General features: G+C 37.2%; 1 protein-coding gene across 1 annotated transcript in view; it reads right to left on the bottom strand.

Annotated features, from left to right (window-relative positions):
• Positions 1-493: 493 nt before the first annotated feature.
• tbc1d32 (TBC1 domain family, member 32) overlaps positions 494-17119 on the bottom strand; it is a 34207-nt gene continuing 17581 nt past the window's right edge. Inside the window, exons 25-34 of the mRNA XM_079474962.1 lie at positions 16273-16381; positions 14977-15070; positions 12979-13104; positions 11139-11222; positions 9879-9948; positions 7325-7440; positions 6606-6760; positions 4739-4879; positions 2541-2729; positions 494-1095 (exon numbers count right to left, since the gene is read on the bottom strand). Of these exons, the coding sequence (XP_079331088.1) occupies positions 976-1095; positions 2541-2729; positions 4739-4879; positions 6606-6760; positions 7325-7440; positions 9879-9948; positions 11139-11222; positions 12979-13104; positions 14977-15070; positions 16273-16381 (1204 nt within the window). The 3' untranslated portion in view covers positions 494-975. The remainder of the gene's footprint in view (positions 1096-2540; positions 2730-4738; positions 4880-6605; positions 6761-7324; positions 7441-9878; positions 9949-11138; positions 11223-12978; positions 13105-14976; positions 15071-16272; positions 16382-17119) is intronic.

Raw genomic sequence — 17119 nt, forward strand, 5'->3', positions numbered from 1 at the left:
CCCGCGCATCAAACATGGAGAGCGGGAAAAGGAGCATGCGCAAAAGACACTTTCACTTGTGTGCAGAGAGAGAGAGAGAGAGAGAGAGAGAGAGAGAGAGAGAGAGAGAGAGAGAGAGAGAGAGAGAGCTCTACGTTTGCGAAGTTCAGCTGTGTTGTCTGTTCACTGCACTGTTCACTTTGGACATCGTTTGAAACTGGTAGCTGGAGGTGCGTTCCCAGAGCTAAACAATGCCGGACATGAACCGCCCGCGGTAAATTAAACTGATGTCTGTGTTTTCCAAGTAATCACTTTGGTAATCTAATATACTTTTCAGATGCAACTGTAATTTGATTACCACCAATTTAAAACCTTCTATAATAAAATACAGTTTTTGTACAATTTTGTATTTTAAATACGTTACTAAGTTTCATGTATTTCGTTACTCCCCAGCCCTTGTAGGCTACATACGTCACATGCATGTTTTGTTTGGACGTCCAATAAAACTACAATTAAGCATCAATAGACTTTATATATTTACTGCTGACATACAACAGATTGAAAAACAACACAATATTGTTATGAAACAGGTCAATTTTCCGCTTCATATATTCACATATCCTCACATCATTAAATTTGGTAATACTTGGTAAACTGTGTACATGTTATTTTATAAATATACTCAGAACAATAATTCATGTAATAAATAAAATTACACTGGAGCGTCCCCCATTGAATGTCATTAAAACTGTTTGATGAGTTTGTGCATTACATTAATAACCCCCCCCCCGAGTGAAAATACTTAGAACCAAAAACCAGACGGGTATACATTTACGTGGAAATAAAAACAAAATACAAGCCTCTTCACATGTCGAGCGTGCCACACCTCGCTGTCCAAACCCGCCATGTTAGCATTTCTGCATTACATGCAACAAAGCAATGGCCATTTCCGCGATTAACTGAAGTCTCTGTTGATCTTCCGTTGTCTATTTCCCGCTAGTTGCTCCTCGCCAAGATGCTCCTCATGTCCGAGAGTACCACAGATCTGTAGTTGCGCTCCAGTCCTTCCATGTACTCCAGATAATTACTCACCTTAAAGCTGTGAATCGGTTCCTCCTGGACGGACAAAAGCACAGAGTACATGAGATGAGTCGCTTTTGCCTTGAAACACAACTAAATTTCACATAACAACCTTAAAACAGCTTAAGAATGGATTGCGATGTCAATGAAATCATATTTTGATTCCTTTCCGAGTACAGAACATTCTTGTCTAATAAGCAATGCACCAACTGGCATTTAGCTGGGGATAAGTAAAATAGTTTAGATACAGCACAACAAACTTAATTCAATTCATGATGCGTCAGCGGACAGATCTACACCCCTGAAGTTGTGCCTCGAGTTACAAAAGGACACTTCGGTTCGCAATGAATATGAAAATTAGGAAGGGACAATAAAGCTTTATGAGTGTGTTGTGTTAAATAAAATATGCCTGCTGTGTAAGCAGTTTGGGGGCATAACTGCAAAGCACAGCAGTCGATTTGGCAATGACAAATAAAAGATAAACACGATGCAGATGTCAAGCATTAGGAAACAGAACGTCTTTCGATAGAATCGGTCTTCACGCAGCCAATGAAATAACAGACAGGGGAATACGGGCCTTGAGAAACACTACATGAGAAAGCTGTTATTGCTGAGATCTCATCCAGCTGAGGACCGTGATGAAATACAGAAATAGTTCACCAAAACTCAAAATGATATTTAATTAAATTCCGTTTAATTAAAAAACGATACAAAAAGTTACATTTACATGCTTTTTTACAGGTGTCCAAACAGCTGTGTACCGTAGTAACAAAGACATCCGTTTCAGTGCTTTTAGGAAAAACAATAGAATCACTGTATTTCCTAAAGCTGAACAAGCTAAGCCATTCAATTCCAAAAAATCGAAACGTAACAATTAACTGACATATGAATTAGAAGTACCCATTATCTACAGACATTAAAACTCTTTCAATGCCGCGTGTTGCTGATAATAATTTGCAAAAGAAAAACCTCCACCGGTTCTTTAGGATGCTTTTAACCAGGCGCCACGCTTTTCAAAGTGTTGCAAGTATTCAGTAGTTACAGATAACTGCTTTGAAATCCTGCTTACAAAGAATGAGTTTAATTTCTGCAATGCCGAGTCTCTTTTCTCTTGCATTCAGCTTTAGAACTATATGAAGAGCGAGTGTAATGAGTCATTTCCATTCTGATCTTTCATTTAGATGAAACGCTGATCAGCACGTCGTCCTGGATATGTGCAAATCCCCCTCCAAAACAGAACGGACTGGTTTGTGTGGGTTGATATGTAAAGTTATAGAATAATAACAGGAACAATAGAGATCTGATTTAAGGCAGTCACGCTGTGCAAATCTATATACACAGAAACAAGTCTGCAATAAACGCTACAATAGAAATGGCGAATATGCATAAACATTAGTCTTTTTATAACCAGCGCCTTTCTAAAAACGAAATATTCTTTGGTGTCAGTATGTCAGTGTGAATGAACCAATGGATAGCTGCACCTTTAGGAAGACCTGCAAGTCCTGCGTCTGCGTGTGCTGCAGGATTTCCTGCTGCAGGTGCCGGAGAGCAGCGACGCACATGTACACCTGGTAATCGGGTCCCATTATGATGCACGTGGCCACATAGTGACAGATCTCCGGCCAGTCCAAATAGTTCCAGAAACACTGGCCAAGCCACTGAATGCAGATCTGTTGGACAGAGAGAGGGGAGCATGTAAAGCACATTAAGGAAATGTAATATTTGCGACATACATTTTTAAACAAATCAATATAAAAGAGAAAAATAACCATTTGAAACGGTTTAATTCAACTGTGAACGTTCTGTTAGAACTATAAAAGAAACAAAAAGTATTTCCTTTATCCGTCTTTTTTTATTAGCTAAACACTGAACAAATGAATACTGAATAAAAATACTTATGATAACTTTTCATCATATCAATGACACAGCCAAAAAAGAAACCTCTTAACAAAAATTGTAAACCATTCTTCAAAAATCCCTGTTGTCAAAAGGCTCGACAGACTTGTGTCTTGTTTCTATGGTGGTAAAATCAATTCAGGTCAAAGAACCCTCTTCAGATGTTCAATTATTCTGCAGTATCATAGATGTCCTTTCAGTCCTGCCACACGTTCCTCCTGTACATTCGCAACACTCCAGGAGACAATCTATACAGCATATGTGTGTGGCTCTCTCTATGCTTCGTCTATAATTCAAAACACTCTCTCAGGTGCATAGTCTAGACGGCCTCTATGATGAAGGTGACACTCGGTTTAATACAATCTTCTTTCCTTCAGTATCTGTCCATTCAAAACTAGTTTCTACACTGAAGCAACAACAACATTGTCAGTATTTTGTTGTATAGAATTGAAAGGGAATGTTCCAGGTTGTACAACTGCATTTGTCGCATAATAACAAGAAAACAAGACAATATAACAATTTCAAGAAATATTAACAACTTGTTACTTGAGACAAATTTTGCCTTTTTAAATGTGTACTTTTTTAAACTGCATAACACTACGATAATATTATATATTTGTATATTATGTACAGTATGTATGTTTCCCCAAAAATGTTTGAGGCTGGTTACCTGTTTATTATGAAACAGTCATTATTTTTGCATCATAAAGTTACATTATTATAAATTCAGCTCTGAATATCTGAACATCATAACACGTATTCTATTTTAAGTCTGAATAATCATTATAGCATTTTTTCTTCTGTGTAGTGTAACAGTTTCATTTAATGTATGAACAACAAGGTGAAAACGGTTCATCTGATGTTTGAAAGCCGTTTATTTCCTCCTGTTTCATTGAAACGATACCTATTTTTTCAATAAAAAGAAAGAGATTTTGAACATATTGCTTTTATTTTTAGATGCGTGCATGTGCCTTTTAATCATTTACAAATAGGGGTTTTCCTGAACAACCTCGCAAATATATAGCAACAAAAACATCCTCCATTCGAATAACAGGCACTAAATTGAAAGAAATGTATTTTTAGAATTAAGAGAACATTTTTTTCTCTTTTTCCAAAACTACCTTACAAACACATTAAAACTACAGCGACCAAAACATCTTTCATTCTAATATAAGGCAAACATTTACTTTTACTTGGAATTAAGAGATCTCTACTTTCTGAGTTCCTGAGCTCTGAGTTAAGTCATATCTGACTAAATCTGAGGGACGACTGCTGGCAGGAACAAAGCTCTTTGCTTATACATATAAACTCCAGAGAGAATGTTGTGCGGAGTAATATGTGCAGTTGTTTATGAAGATTCTCAGTTATTCAGGTCATCACAGTGCGTCCCTGTTTCTATATATGTCAACCCTGCTGGTGTCAGGGATGATCACAGTTTAAACTCACAGTGACATTGCAGTATGCGATGAGGTCAAATTCCGGGCCATCTGCACCATCTCATTATCAGGATAATAAAAAAGATGAGCAGCTCTTTATTGTGAGCTTTATGATGTGTATTCTTGTGTTGTTTTATTCTTTTATTATAACGTTATGTATCATTTTTAGTGCTCTCTAGGTATGGTTACTGGGCTGAAGAATTAGCTCTTATCATACCTCTGACATTCATTTTTTTCTCTTTATATTTACGATTCCTGGAGGAAGGCCAATCAAATCATTTGGTGATTTAGGAGCATATGAGATTGGGCAGTAAAATGTACATACTTTGTCTTGAAAATCTTGTTACCTGAGATGGAGTGAAGCCGGACATTCTGAAGGCAGAGAAGACCAGAGGAACCTCGGCCTTAAGCAACATCTCCAAGTAGTGAGCAGTGCAGGAGTAGATGGGATGAATACCTGACTGAGCGATCTCTATAGGGAGGTGCACCTACAACACACACACACACACAAAATGTTTAACTACAACTAAAGATAATACACAATCTATAAGAGTTAAAGGGATAGTGTACCCAAAAATGAAAAAAAAAAACTGTCAATGTGAGTAAATAATTACCTTTTTTATTTTGGGGAAGAACCATCCCTTTAAGGAGTGATTCACATTTCGCGTCTTTTTTCGCATGCTTAAGTAAGCGCACTCAAACAGGGGGCGACGCGGTCACGATGTGCATGCTTCTTTTCAGAAATGCGCAGGTCATGTGACAAGAACCAACCAACCAAAATAGACAAGCTCAGTGAAGATGAGACACAGATGATCACAGAATTGATAAATCTAGAAGTAGAGTTATTGCAAGGTATTTTCAGTGCGTATAATCCATATATCCTTTCTTTATACCTCCTCGTCTCAACGGCTAGCATGGCCCATGGCTGCTTAGCATCGACAGACACCAGGAGAGCTCAAGCTGCTAGGCGCTTTGGAAAAAAAGGGAAATAACAGCGCTGTTCGCGTTTTCCGTGCAGTTTTAGATACTAAATGTGAATCACCCCCAAGGATGCTGCATGCACAATACAAGAATAGTTTACCTTCAAAATGAAAACTCTGAAGAGTCATTTACTCACCCTAATGTCTTTCTTCTGCAAAACACAAAAGAAGATATTTGGAAAAACGTTGGTAACCAAAAACCGTTGGTCCCCATTGACTACCGTTGTACCAACCTGCTTCAAAATATCTTCTTTTGTGTTCTTCAGAAGAAAGAAAGTCACACAGTTTTAAAAGGACATTAGGGTGAAAGGTAAGTACATGACGACAGATTATTTTGTGAACCATCTCTATAAGCAATAAAACAGCATTTGTTTGTCCAATGCATCAGAGATGCTAATGACAAAGCCCACATTTCACCAGCTGCCATTGTGTCTATCTGTTGAGTGTGGACCGTGGAGATTACATGGACTGTGTCTTCTCACTTAATTGTCACTATTGTCTTCTCTGAAGGCCTCGGCGGACTGATTTACATGCATTGCATCTCTGACAGTGCAGAAATATGGAAGTGTAATCGGACAAACTCTTGTGTGTGCAGCATTAGCATTTCCTCCACATATTTCCTCAGCTGAAACTCGATTATCTGAGCTCTGTTTACCATCCGCTGTTCCGAGAGTGAGAGAGAGAGAGAGAGATCGCTCCATCCAAATTTTATAGGGACCATAATGACTATGCCCGAGTAATTTCGTGATATTCAACATTTCCTCCTAGTATTACGACTCTTCTTATGCACATGGAGATTAGAATGATGATACGGTTAAAATGCTCATTTTTGTTTGTGGCATGCAGATAGGGAAGATACACAGCCATAAATCCAGAACATCATTAAACAGGGAAGATAACGTATACGCTGAGATTTAATATACTGTACTGTGTGGTGGTAGAAAAATCTGAACCTAAATGTACATTTTTCGATTTACAATCACTAATCAATATTGCAGCTTGCCGCATTACTGTAAAATTGCTATTTACAACTTGGATGGACGCGATTGTTTACAAACCCAATACATTTGAATGCACGAGTGCAATTCGTTGCTCCGCTTTTGACAAGCGCTTCCCCAGATGCATGTAATGAATGTTGACAAGACTGAGAAAGAGATTTTACAGCAAGTGGGAAGATAGGAGGGCTTAGAAATGTGAAACAAAGGCAGTACTAATGGATCGGGCTGTAACTCACAGAGCTGTGTAGTCTCGGGGGCCACAGGAAGGCGGACGGCAGCAGACGGGAGAAACGCAGGAGCAGACTCAGTGAGCGGCCCACGTCACCGTGCATGAGCAGAAAGACCGTGGAGGCAAACCAATCGTGACCAGGATAACCACCCTGAAAATAACCTGCCACCTGGGTCAAGGAATCTTCAATAAAAGGAATCGTCTGCGGTATCGACTGATTCTAATGCGAATATCTAAAGAACAGGGGGATCGATTGATGACATAATACCGATGGAGTGACCTCAAAATGCATTTGGACATTGATAGTAAATCATGCTTTAAAACACATGGATGTCATTGCATTGTTGTACATCAATCTACGACTACAGTAGAAGGAATAACCTCACTTTTGGCGGTGCCCTGTCAACTAAAAACACAAGGTTATCTGTACATTTTGCTGTTTACACAAACTGAAACTATCAAACAAGCTTCATCCGTCCCCCTTAATCCCAAAAAGCAAATATTAGCTGACCCAATCAGCCTGGCCAACATATCAGTCCATCCCCAATAATGTGAAAATATTGTGCACTTTTTCCATAGAGAAAAAAGAAACAGCACGAACAAACGTGTAAAGTTGATTGCTTTTTGTAATTCAGTAATCCCATTCAGATGGGAATCCCATTATGCTTGCACTACAACAGATGTCACACCCATCACTTGAGTAATCGAAAAACAAGAGTAGGATACAGAGGTCAGAGGTCACATTGATCCGCTGCTGAGAGAGAAACTCCTGACAGTGCTTGAGCAGGAGACACAGATCCGCTTCAGAATCATCTCGCAGTAACTTCAGGAACTTGCCGTACCTTCACAAACAAATAAACACACACAGTCTTTTGTACTGCTATTTAATTTAATATTCTATTCAATAAGACCTTGCTAAACAAAGGTGAACAGACAATGTTAAAATGTCTTCCACAACAACAGCTTGTGCGCATTTACATAATTAGAACTTTCTCAAAGCAATAATTCCTGACTAATAGGGACAAATATCACTATTGAATTAAATTCTGTTTTATCACACATTTACAGTCTCTCCCTGAGAAGCACAGCACCAAATGAGGGTTACACAGCCTTGCAATTACCCAAATGTGCTGTGCACTATAATGCATCGCCTGATTACAGTCATTGCCTAGATTGCCTAAAGACAAAATATCTAAATGGGTTCATATCGAGTTTAACTTGTGCGCTGACATGGCACACAATGCATCTGGCTTTAGGTGAAGCTGTGTGAGAATCATTAAGATACATTTTTGAAAAAATATAGTTTGAAAAATAAACTTAAAAAACAAGATAATTGGACTTATTGTAGAAAGCTTAATGGGACGGTTCACCCAAAAATAACAATTCTGTCATCGTTTACTCATAAATGTGTTCCGATTTGGAACAACTCGAGGATTTGTTCTAATGAACCAAAAAGATTTGAATGGAAATCAAAAGTGCTCCAGAACACTTTCTAACATTCTTCAAAACACCTTATTTTGCGTTCAACAGAACAAAGTAATTTATAAAGTATTTCCAAGAACCAAACATCTTCCAAATATCTTTCTCTATGTTCATCAGAACAAATAAATATGTATACAGATTTGAAACAACTTCAAAGTAATTTAATGAAGGCAGGGGTTGTGACCCAAATGACATACTATGCACTCAACCACGTCGTGTATGAATCTTAGAAGGGTATCGTGCCAAATGGAATACTAAATGGTTTGATACTAACCGGAAGTATAAAGGTTTCCCAGACGAGCGCAAAAAAACATCAATCGCATGGCACAATGCGTGTGAATACAAATCTACTCGTACATTGTAAATGCAATTTAGTTTTCATCTATTTTGCCCAGCGTTCCTTTAGTCTTCATCAGATTGAAGCGTTTTCACTCTGCAGGAGAGTTTTGCTCAAGCAGCGTCTGATAGCCCCGCCTCCCTTCCGCTACGTAAGCCAATCTGCGACCGTTGAGTGCATGATGTGTACTTCATATTTTCATTCAAAAAAGTGCATCATCCGGGTCTTCAAAGTGCACTTCTTTGTGAACTCACTACTCACACTATCTACAGCAGTGGTTCTTAACCTTGTTGGAGGTACTGAACCCCACAAGTTTCATATGCGCATTCACCGAACCCTTCTTAATTGGAAAAATAAAATATGATTTTTTTCAAATTCAAAACATAGGTATATATTTTACTGGTGCACAAAATGAACGGTGCATCAACATCACTGTGTTTTAAAGAACAAAACCATTAAAAAAAATGCCCATCTCCATGCAGCTTAAGGAAGTGATCTCTTAGTTTTGCCGGTGCTTGACTAGAATTGCTCAATTTGGCATTGCAAATCATGCAGTTAGGACGCTGACTCCCATCACGTTCCGTTATACACGTGAATCCATATTGTACATATTCGTCCGACCAAATTCTTTTTTTGCTCGACATAGTTAGTATGAAAGGATTAAAATATTAAGAAATAAATCACACGACATACCATCACGACAGTCACAAGTCGACTACTGGGCGCACCAAATTCCCTGCAGCACAGATAGGCCAAGCGATGTTACGTGATCACCTGCAGCCAATGATGGCCAATCGGGGTGTGTCATCACGAATCATATGAGTCGGGTGTGTGTCTTGACCTCCACCGAACCCCTGAGACTGACTCACCGAACCCCTAGGGTTCGATCGAACCCAGGTTAAGAACCACTGATCTACAGTATACTACAAAATGGCGTTTTCATTTTGGTTGAACTGTTCCTTTAGGATTTTCTTGTCAATTAGTTTTTATTCTTGTTTTGAACCATAACAAGCCATAACGCTTAAATTATTATGAAAACAATAATTGAAGACAAGTTTATAAAGCCCCCATATCAAGATTAAATAATACTTTTAGACATGAAGACTCAAAATATTTTATACAGGGCTGCTTTTAACTAGGATAAGGAGGATTTGTGCGCACCACAAAATACAATTTAGCTTTTGAATTTTTAATTCACTTTAAAACAATACACTAGATAAATCCTCCAAAGACATGCCATGGTATCTTATGCAGTGCTGCTTCTCATCTCAAGTACATTTATCTTCATTTTTAGCTACTTGAACTGGAAAACAAGACTAATTAAAAACTCATTAGGAATTCATTTTTTTCAGCGCAGAAATCTTAGTACAAGTTCAACTTGTTTTATGGTTGCAAGACAAACAAAACAAAATACAGATTAAGAAAATATTTGTAAACCACTGGTTGATGCTGTATACATACCTGAGCGAGATCTCTACTCCCAACTGCTCCACGGATGAAAGGCTCCTGCTCTTCACGCTGTGGTCCATCACTAAACCCCAACCCACCCCCCCCAAAAAAAATCAAATACTAATTTCCATATCCTCCACAGGCAATACATACCAATTTAAAGTCAACAGATATAGAACAGCGGTTTAAACAGCATTGCAACATGAGTCGTTAAATAATACATTCTTATCCGAGCATCGGCAAACCCGCAAATCATCATCAACAGTGCGTTCTAAATTCATCATGATTCACAATGGCCTAATGGAGTAAATGCCCCTGGTGAGAGTGAAATGAGCCCGTTGATATAATTATGTAGCCGTTCCTCCATCCTCATTAATAGCGCAACGACGTCAGGATTGTGATGATGACATAATGTTGATGGATGTGCGCCTCATTCAGTGAATGGTCCTGACTGGCTGGCTGGCGAACCAATAGGAAGCCGGCAAAAAACTCAGTGGATATGACGCAAGCGGCTAAGTGAGATGAAGCACGCGTGCACAGACTGCCCGACCGATTTGGTAAATGAGAAGGAAGGGTACAAAGCCAAAACAAGAGGACGTGTATGTCAACTGTGACAAAATGTACCAAAATAATTCATGATTAAATGAATGGACAAATACACCTCAGCAAGGTTTTTGTTCTCTCTTAGTTCAGAGAGAAAATAATGACTTGATTGTCCTCATATTAAATGTGTCTGTTGGATTTCCTATATTGCTTTGTTAAAGTGTTTAATTGATTCCACTGAGACAATTGTAAAGCAAAAAAAATCTGGATTATAAAGGCTTATAATAAATCTTAAAACAATAATGGTTTAAGAAGGCTGTGAATTTTTCTTTTGAATTAGTTGTATTAAAAAGGCTCAACCCCGCAGATATTTCTTTCAGCTGGGATTTAGGAAAAAAAACACCACCAATATTGCTTTTCGGAACCATTATGTTTAATAAATGAAAACCCACACAGCCTCCACTATTTTCCATTTGTGGGAACAGGAGGCAGACGGATGTCTTTCGAAAGAATAACTATACCACGGTGAAATTAGAGTCCAAAAGCAAAACCACCGAGAACCACTGATGTAAACACTGGGCACGGCACTAGCAGAAAAAGTCATTAAAATCAACACCGCAATGTTATATTCTTCAATTGTTGTGCTCTTCAAGCATTTCTTTTGGCCTTGAGGTGTGGGTGATATCTCTCCTAGACAGAAAGCATCTTTCATCAAGTGCTTTGACTGACCTTTATATTCTGCAGGAGGAAAGAAGCAGTTGATGGATGAAGATGAGAGATGCAAGACGACCCTCTCCAGCAGATCCGCGAGCTCTGTGAAATCAACAATGAAAAAAACATCAGAACCACCGAAATGAAGTACGAGAAACCTGCATCTCCTGCAAGAGTGCCCCACTCATACAAAGCCTGGATGCCACTTAAACATCTTAAGCTATTGAGATACAAAACAGGAATACCATGAGAAGAATATCTTTTCCTAAGTGCTTGTCAGTGTCTGGTGTAACTAGTTACGAAGTTATTAGTTACTGTAATTGAATTACTTTTCCCTTTTAAAGAAGTAAAGTAAGGGATTACTCTTACTTTATTTAATTACAGTTACATTGGATGTAAATGAACTAAATACTGTGTAATGTATACGATACTGGAATTGACATTCAAAGTCTAACTTAAATGTGCGAGATACATTAATGCATGCATTTAAGTGATACTTTAGTCCAGGGGAATTCAATTAAAGTTTCAAGAGGTCCGGTCTGTTTATTTCTTCCAAAAAGGAAGTCCGGACAATATGTTTTTTTTAAATAAATCCAAAACCAGTTGGATATACAGTATAAAAAAACTGATTATGTTTTGTGAAAGGAATTGTGTTTTCTTTGAAAATACTAACTATACTGACTAACACATGCTTTCAGAAACAAAGTAAGTAGCAAGATGTTAGATGCTGGGCGCAGTGTTGCCAGGTCCTCTTAATTGAAGTACTTGGTCAATTGGGAACCAAGAATAGGTTTTTTCTCGTGGGTTAAAAGTGGAATAATGTTGTTCACAGATGTTGATAATTGGGCATTTGAACTAGTTTATGGATCGTTTTGAAAGGACATTGAACTGAATATTTTACAGGAATCTGGAAACCCTAGCTGTCCGCTTCCACATATGTTCTGTTCAGATTATATTTACGAATTACGAATTTTTGAATCGTATAGCTTGTTGGTTAGGGGACATGTAAACAGCAATTTCATCATCTGCAATCAAAATTGAATTCATTAGGAAAATAGGTGCATGTAAACATGCCATCAACAGATACACTGATAAACTTCATCATTTTTTATAGTTGTAATGTATCACAAATATTTATCTTCCCAAATAATCAAAGCATTTGAAATACAGGAGAGTTCATTGTCTCCCTATTTAAATGTAAATTGGTTATATCATACTGTACCTTTTTATTTCTTTTTTCTATAAACAGTTTTTTTTCAGTCACCAAACCCGTAATTTAGCCACGACCGTTTCCACCATCTCTCTAACCCATAGATATAGCGCTGCTGCGCTTTCAGGACGTCTGTGTTAACAGCCTCTTCACATGTGAGATGAGTAACAACACCAACTCACAAGCTGTGGGTTTGCTATCAGGTTCAGCCTGCCCCGTCCTTTAATAACCGTGTCTGCGCTTGCATAACATTGACAGTTTGACAAAATAATCTGCACTGAAACTCTGTTAAGTTGGACTGAAAATAAACTTCAGCGAATAATGTGGGCATCTTTGTAAGAGTATTCAGAGTGACAGCTACTGACAGTCTGGTACAGCACAAACTTTCCCTTTTTACATCTATCTGTATTTTTTCTGTAGATTACAAGCAATGTCATCGATGAAGTTCACAGAGCTCAAAAAGATTTTTATGAGAGGGACCTCAAAGCCGCATGAGCCCCTCACACCACAGGGGTCCTGTATATGGCTTTGATTTGTGATTTTCTTTATGACATTACCCCGTTTAAAAAGTCAAAATTTGACATGAGATGGGCCCAGCTGGGCATCAACTTGCTGTGAAGTTCAGACGGTGTTGAATGTAGGTCATACCGTATCCAGCGAGGGTGTGTGATCTCGCAGCCATGATCTTACAGAACTGTCTTCTACAATCTTCCATCCAGCTAGAGTCCCTTTCTGTTTCCTTACAGGAGGCCAAGAAAGCACTGATCTCCGATTCTGAGAAGAAATATAAAATGAATGACTACACGTCCCTCACAAAGTCTCACTACGGTTCCTCATTTTAAAGGCTGTCGAAATCGACCTTCCAACGCAGGAAGAAATCTTGGAGGCAGGGTTCCGAGTTTCAAGGAATTCAATCTTTATTTGTTCGAACAAGAAAAGTGAGTTCAGAGTTCATCTGAAGTGATCTTACAAATACACATCAGACTCCAATATTTATACAGTGATTTTAGTTGTTTTCAACACTGTTCACCAATCAGAAATAACATGATGTCATTATTTGCATTAGTCCTTCCCATTCTCATCTGCTACAATTATATTTGAGTCCTGCCTATCCTCTTTAGATTTTGCCACGATTATTATATCTCAATGGTTGTTCACTTAAATTTATTTGTGGCAAGCGCCTCCTAGAATATAAAAAATTGCCCAAAACCTCATGGCTTTTACCTATAGCATTCACATGATGTATCCTGTACATGTGCAACTTTGCAACGTCCTCAGTATATGTGAGTAGCCCCCGCTCTTGCATGGGGCCTGTGAAACTTCTAAGACAATATATGATATTATAACTAGCGCATTATATTAAGCACGAGGCCTGTTGCTGACAAACTCTAACTAAAGGTGTAACATAAGGCACAAGGCATAGGCTGACTCTACTGTATGTTTCAATGTGTGACATTATCAGTTTCAATGTTATAACCTAAAATCTACGATTCAATTGATAAAATCATTTCTATTAATAATCTTGATGACATGTTTTGGTGTTATACCCTATAAACTTCCATTAATGTACTCTATAATTGATTACATGTTTATTTATATCAAAACTAATTCATTACATGTTTATTTACATCAAAACTAATTCATTACATGTTTTGTTAATATCAAAACTCATTCATTACATGTTTTGTAATTATATAAACTCATTCATTACATGTTTTGTAATGATATAAACTCATTCATTACATGTTTTGTAATGATATAAACTCATTCATTACATGTTTTGTAATGATATAAACTCATTCATTACATGTTTTGTAATGATATAAACTCATTCATTACATGTTTTGTAATGATATAAACTCATAAAAACTACTATAAGGCCAATTTGAGTAATACAGTAGATATGACAAGGCAATGTTCCGACGCAAAGCCAATAGACAGCTGTCATTTTAAAATGAAGATGTATTGCCGTAACAGTAAAAAGGAGAAATTAGTATGTTGCAAGGGAGGAAAAACTGTCCTATAGAAAACACGGTAATATACACCTATAGAAAACACGGTAATCTGGCAATTTAACTGTAAAATTGGGTGATTAATCGCATCCAGAATAAAAGTTTGTTTTACATAATATATGTCTGTTTACTGTGCATATTCATTTTGTATGTAATGAAACACACATATACATGCATATATTTAAAAAACATATATATATATAAATAAAATATAAATAAATACATGTAAATATTTCCTAAATATATATACATTTATGTGTTTATAAAAAGAAAATTAATGTGCAAAGTACACAGACATATATCATGTAACACAAACGTTTATTCTGGATGCGATTAATCGTTTGACAGCCCTACAATAAATAACAATTTATGAACTGTAATCATAATAATCAACCTAATGCTTCTTTAACACGCTTCATTTCTGAATTTTCTTTCAAAATGTAATGCTTCATAATTTAAATCAAAATGTAACTCACACTGGCAGATACACATGGATTTAAAGACAAAGTATGTTTTTCCCCAAGTGCTTTTCTGCGGTTTAGAGTGACAGCAAATGCAAATAAAATGTTTTATCAGTGAGTCCAATTCATGATGAATACACCCAGCAGTCACTAATCTTTCTGTGGATTCTTACCCTGTTTATTGCGGAGAGTCTTGTGCACGTCAAGGATATAATGCTTTGGCAGAGGATAGGTGGACACCATCGGCCAAGGGTAAGGATCATTCCCCTGTAAGACAGATGAGACCTTTTAAATGCAGCAAGTATAAAAACACAATTCCTTCCTTGCAACTATAATTAACATCAATTTAAACTGCAATTTCAAGCCAAGAGTCTAACTTCATTACAAAACAATTGAAAAGCTAGAGAATAATAAGGGCTTTATTTGTCTTCCAGCCGTGTAAAACAAAAGAGAAAACGAACAGAAAAGGAAACCACGAATAATGCTTTATTTTTGTTATATATATAAAGTAATGAGTCATAATCCTGATGTTCGTCTGCGTAAATGCCATTAATGTCATATTCAGTCATTAATCATACTGTCACACATGCACCAATAGCCTTTTTCCAACCCAGCAAAATTCCAACAAATTCTTTTGACATTTTGACGGACAACTTTTGCCAAGTAACTGTGCCCTGGTACACATAGTCATTGCAAGTCCACATAATCATCTGGCCCGTATTGTTAAAGCTTCTAAGAACCTCTAAGAAAGCTTATTTTTTATTTACCATGTGGTTAATATCACTGTATTTGATAGAAAATGGACAGTGACACAATAAGTTTCTGTAAGTGATGTAATTCTTAGTGTGATCCCCGTAGAAGGTTGTGACAGAACCAAATCATCTCATCTGCATAGCTGCATTTCTCCCGTTGCCAAATATGTTAATGTGATTTCATCTATTTCTGCCGCTATGGTATTTCTGCGTTGTCTTGGAGATGTTACATGTCTCTAATAGGATCGGTCACAAACATGAACCCTGCACGATCTAATGTGCTGTGTCTTATTAACTCACTGTCATTCAATTCAATGTAATTGTATTTTATAGCGCTTTTACAATTTCGATTCAAGAAAACTCAAACCAAGATTAACCAAAATTGAACACAAACAATAAAAAATCAGATGAATCTTAAAAGTAATATGTAAACTGGCATGCATTGCAACACATTTCTTCTCACTTTTTGTGTTTCGTCCATTTTCTCTTCTGCTAAAGTAACTCTGAAGTCTCTTAAAAGTCATCCTCGCTACTCCTAAAATTTTGGACCTTAATAGCTCTTTTAAGGGTTAAGATGCTTTATGTATGACTTTTTTTTACTAGGATCTTTTCTGTAATTTTAAGAGAAATGCCCACAAGAATTTTCTTAGAATGTTGTCACTAGGCACTAAGACTTTTCATAAATACGGGCACAGATTGATAAAGGTAAGATGATACCTTCTGTAGGGCTCGGGGAGGAAGTCTCCTCTCAGACGGGCCACCGACTGCACCGATTCGAACCAGGATGTGGCTTCTTTCCACAGACAGCCCATCAATGATTAACTCTCTGGGAATAATAAGGCAGTATAAACAATATAGAGAATCAATCAATTTCCACAGCATGTTTATGTATTTACAAATATATAGGGATAATGTAAGGTATATGTGGGCACAAATACAGCTGCGGAAACATTTAAGAGATTGTTTTTAAAAAAAATCTGTTTTTCAGAATTTACTATTTATAGGCATGTGTTTAGGTAATTATGATTTTTCTAACATTCTGTGAACAATATTTCTCCCTAATTTGCAGACAATGAGGTGAAAATAACAGAAAAGATGCTGTGTATTTTTGGAACTCAAATACGGCAAAGAAAACAAATTTACGTTCACTTTTAAGCAACACAACAGTAACATTTTGTAGAATAAGTCATGTGATAACCTTCAGTTCTATCACAGTTTTCACGTGTCTTGTCATGCTGTCAGTCTTTCAAATTGCTATTGAATAACTCCTTGTCACTCCTAAGGGTTTAATATTGTTGAAATTTAACAGACACTGGACTGGAATGACCACACTACATCTAGAAATGTTGATTTGATGAAAATTTGGAATGGTCTCTTAACTTTTTCCGCGGCTGTATTTAAATGACCTCACTTAAGTCACAATAGATGTTTTCTTTATTAGCCATTTTATATGAGGGTCAGATTATTATGGCACCCAATGTTGCTGTTATGCAGTAATGCCTCATAATCTGCCTAAAGGCCATTTTTATCCACATTGAGTTTTTCATTTTAATTCATTTTAGAG

The sequence above is a fragment of the Barbatula barbatula genome (genome assembly GCF_947034865.1).
Source record: "Barbatula barbatula genome assembly, chromosome: 15".
Classification (NCBI taxonomy): Eukaryota; Metazoa; Chordata; class Actinopteri; order Cypriniformes; family Nemacheilidae; genus Barbatula; species Barbatula barbatula.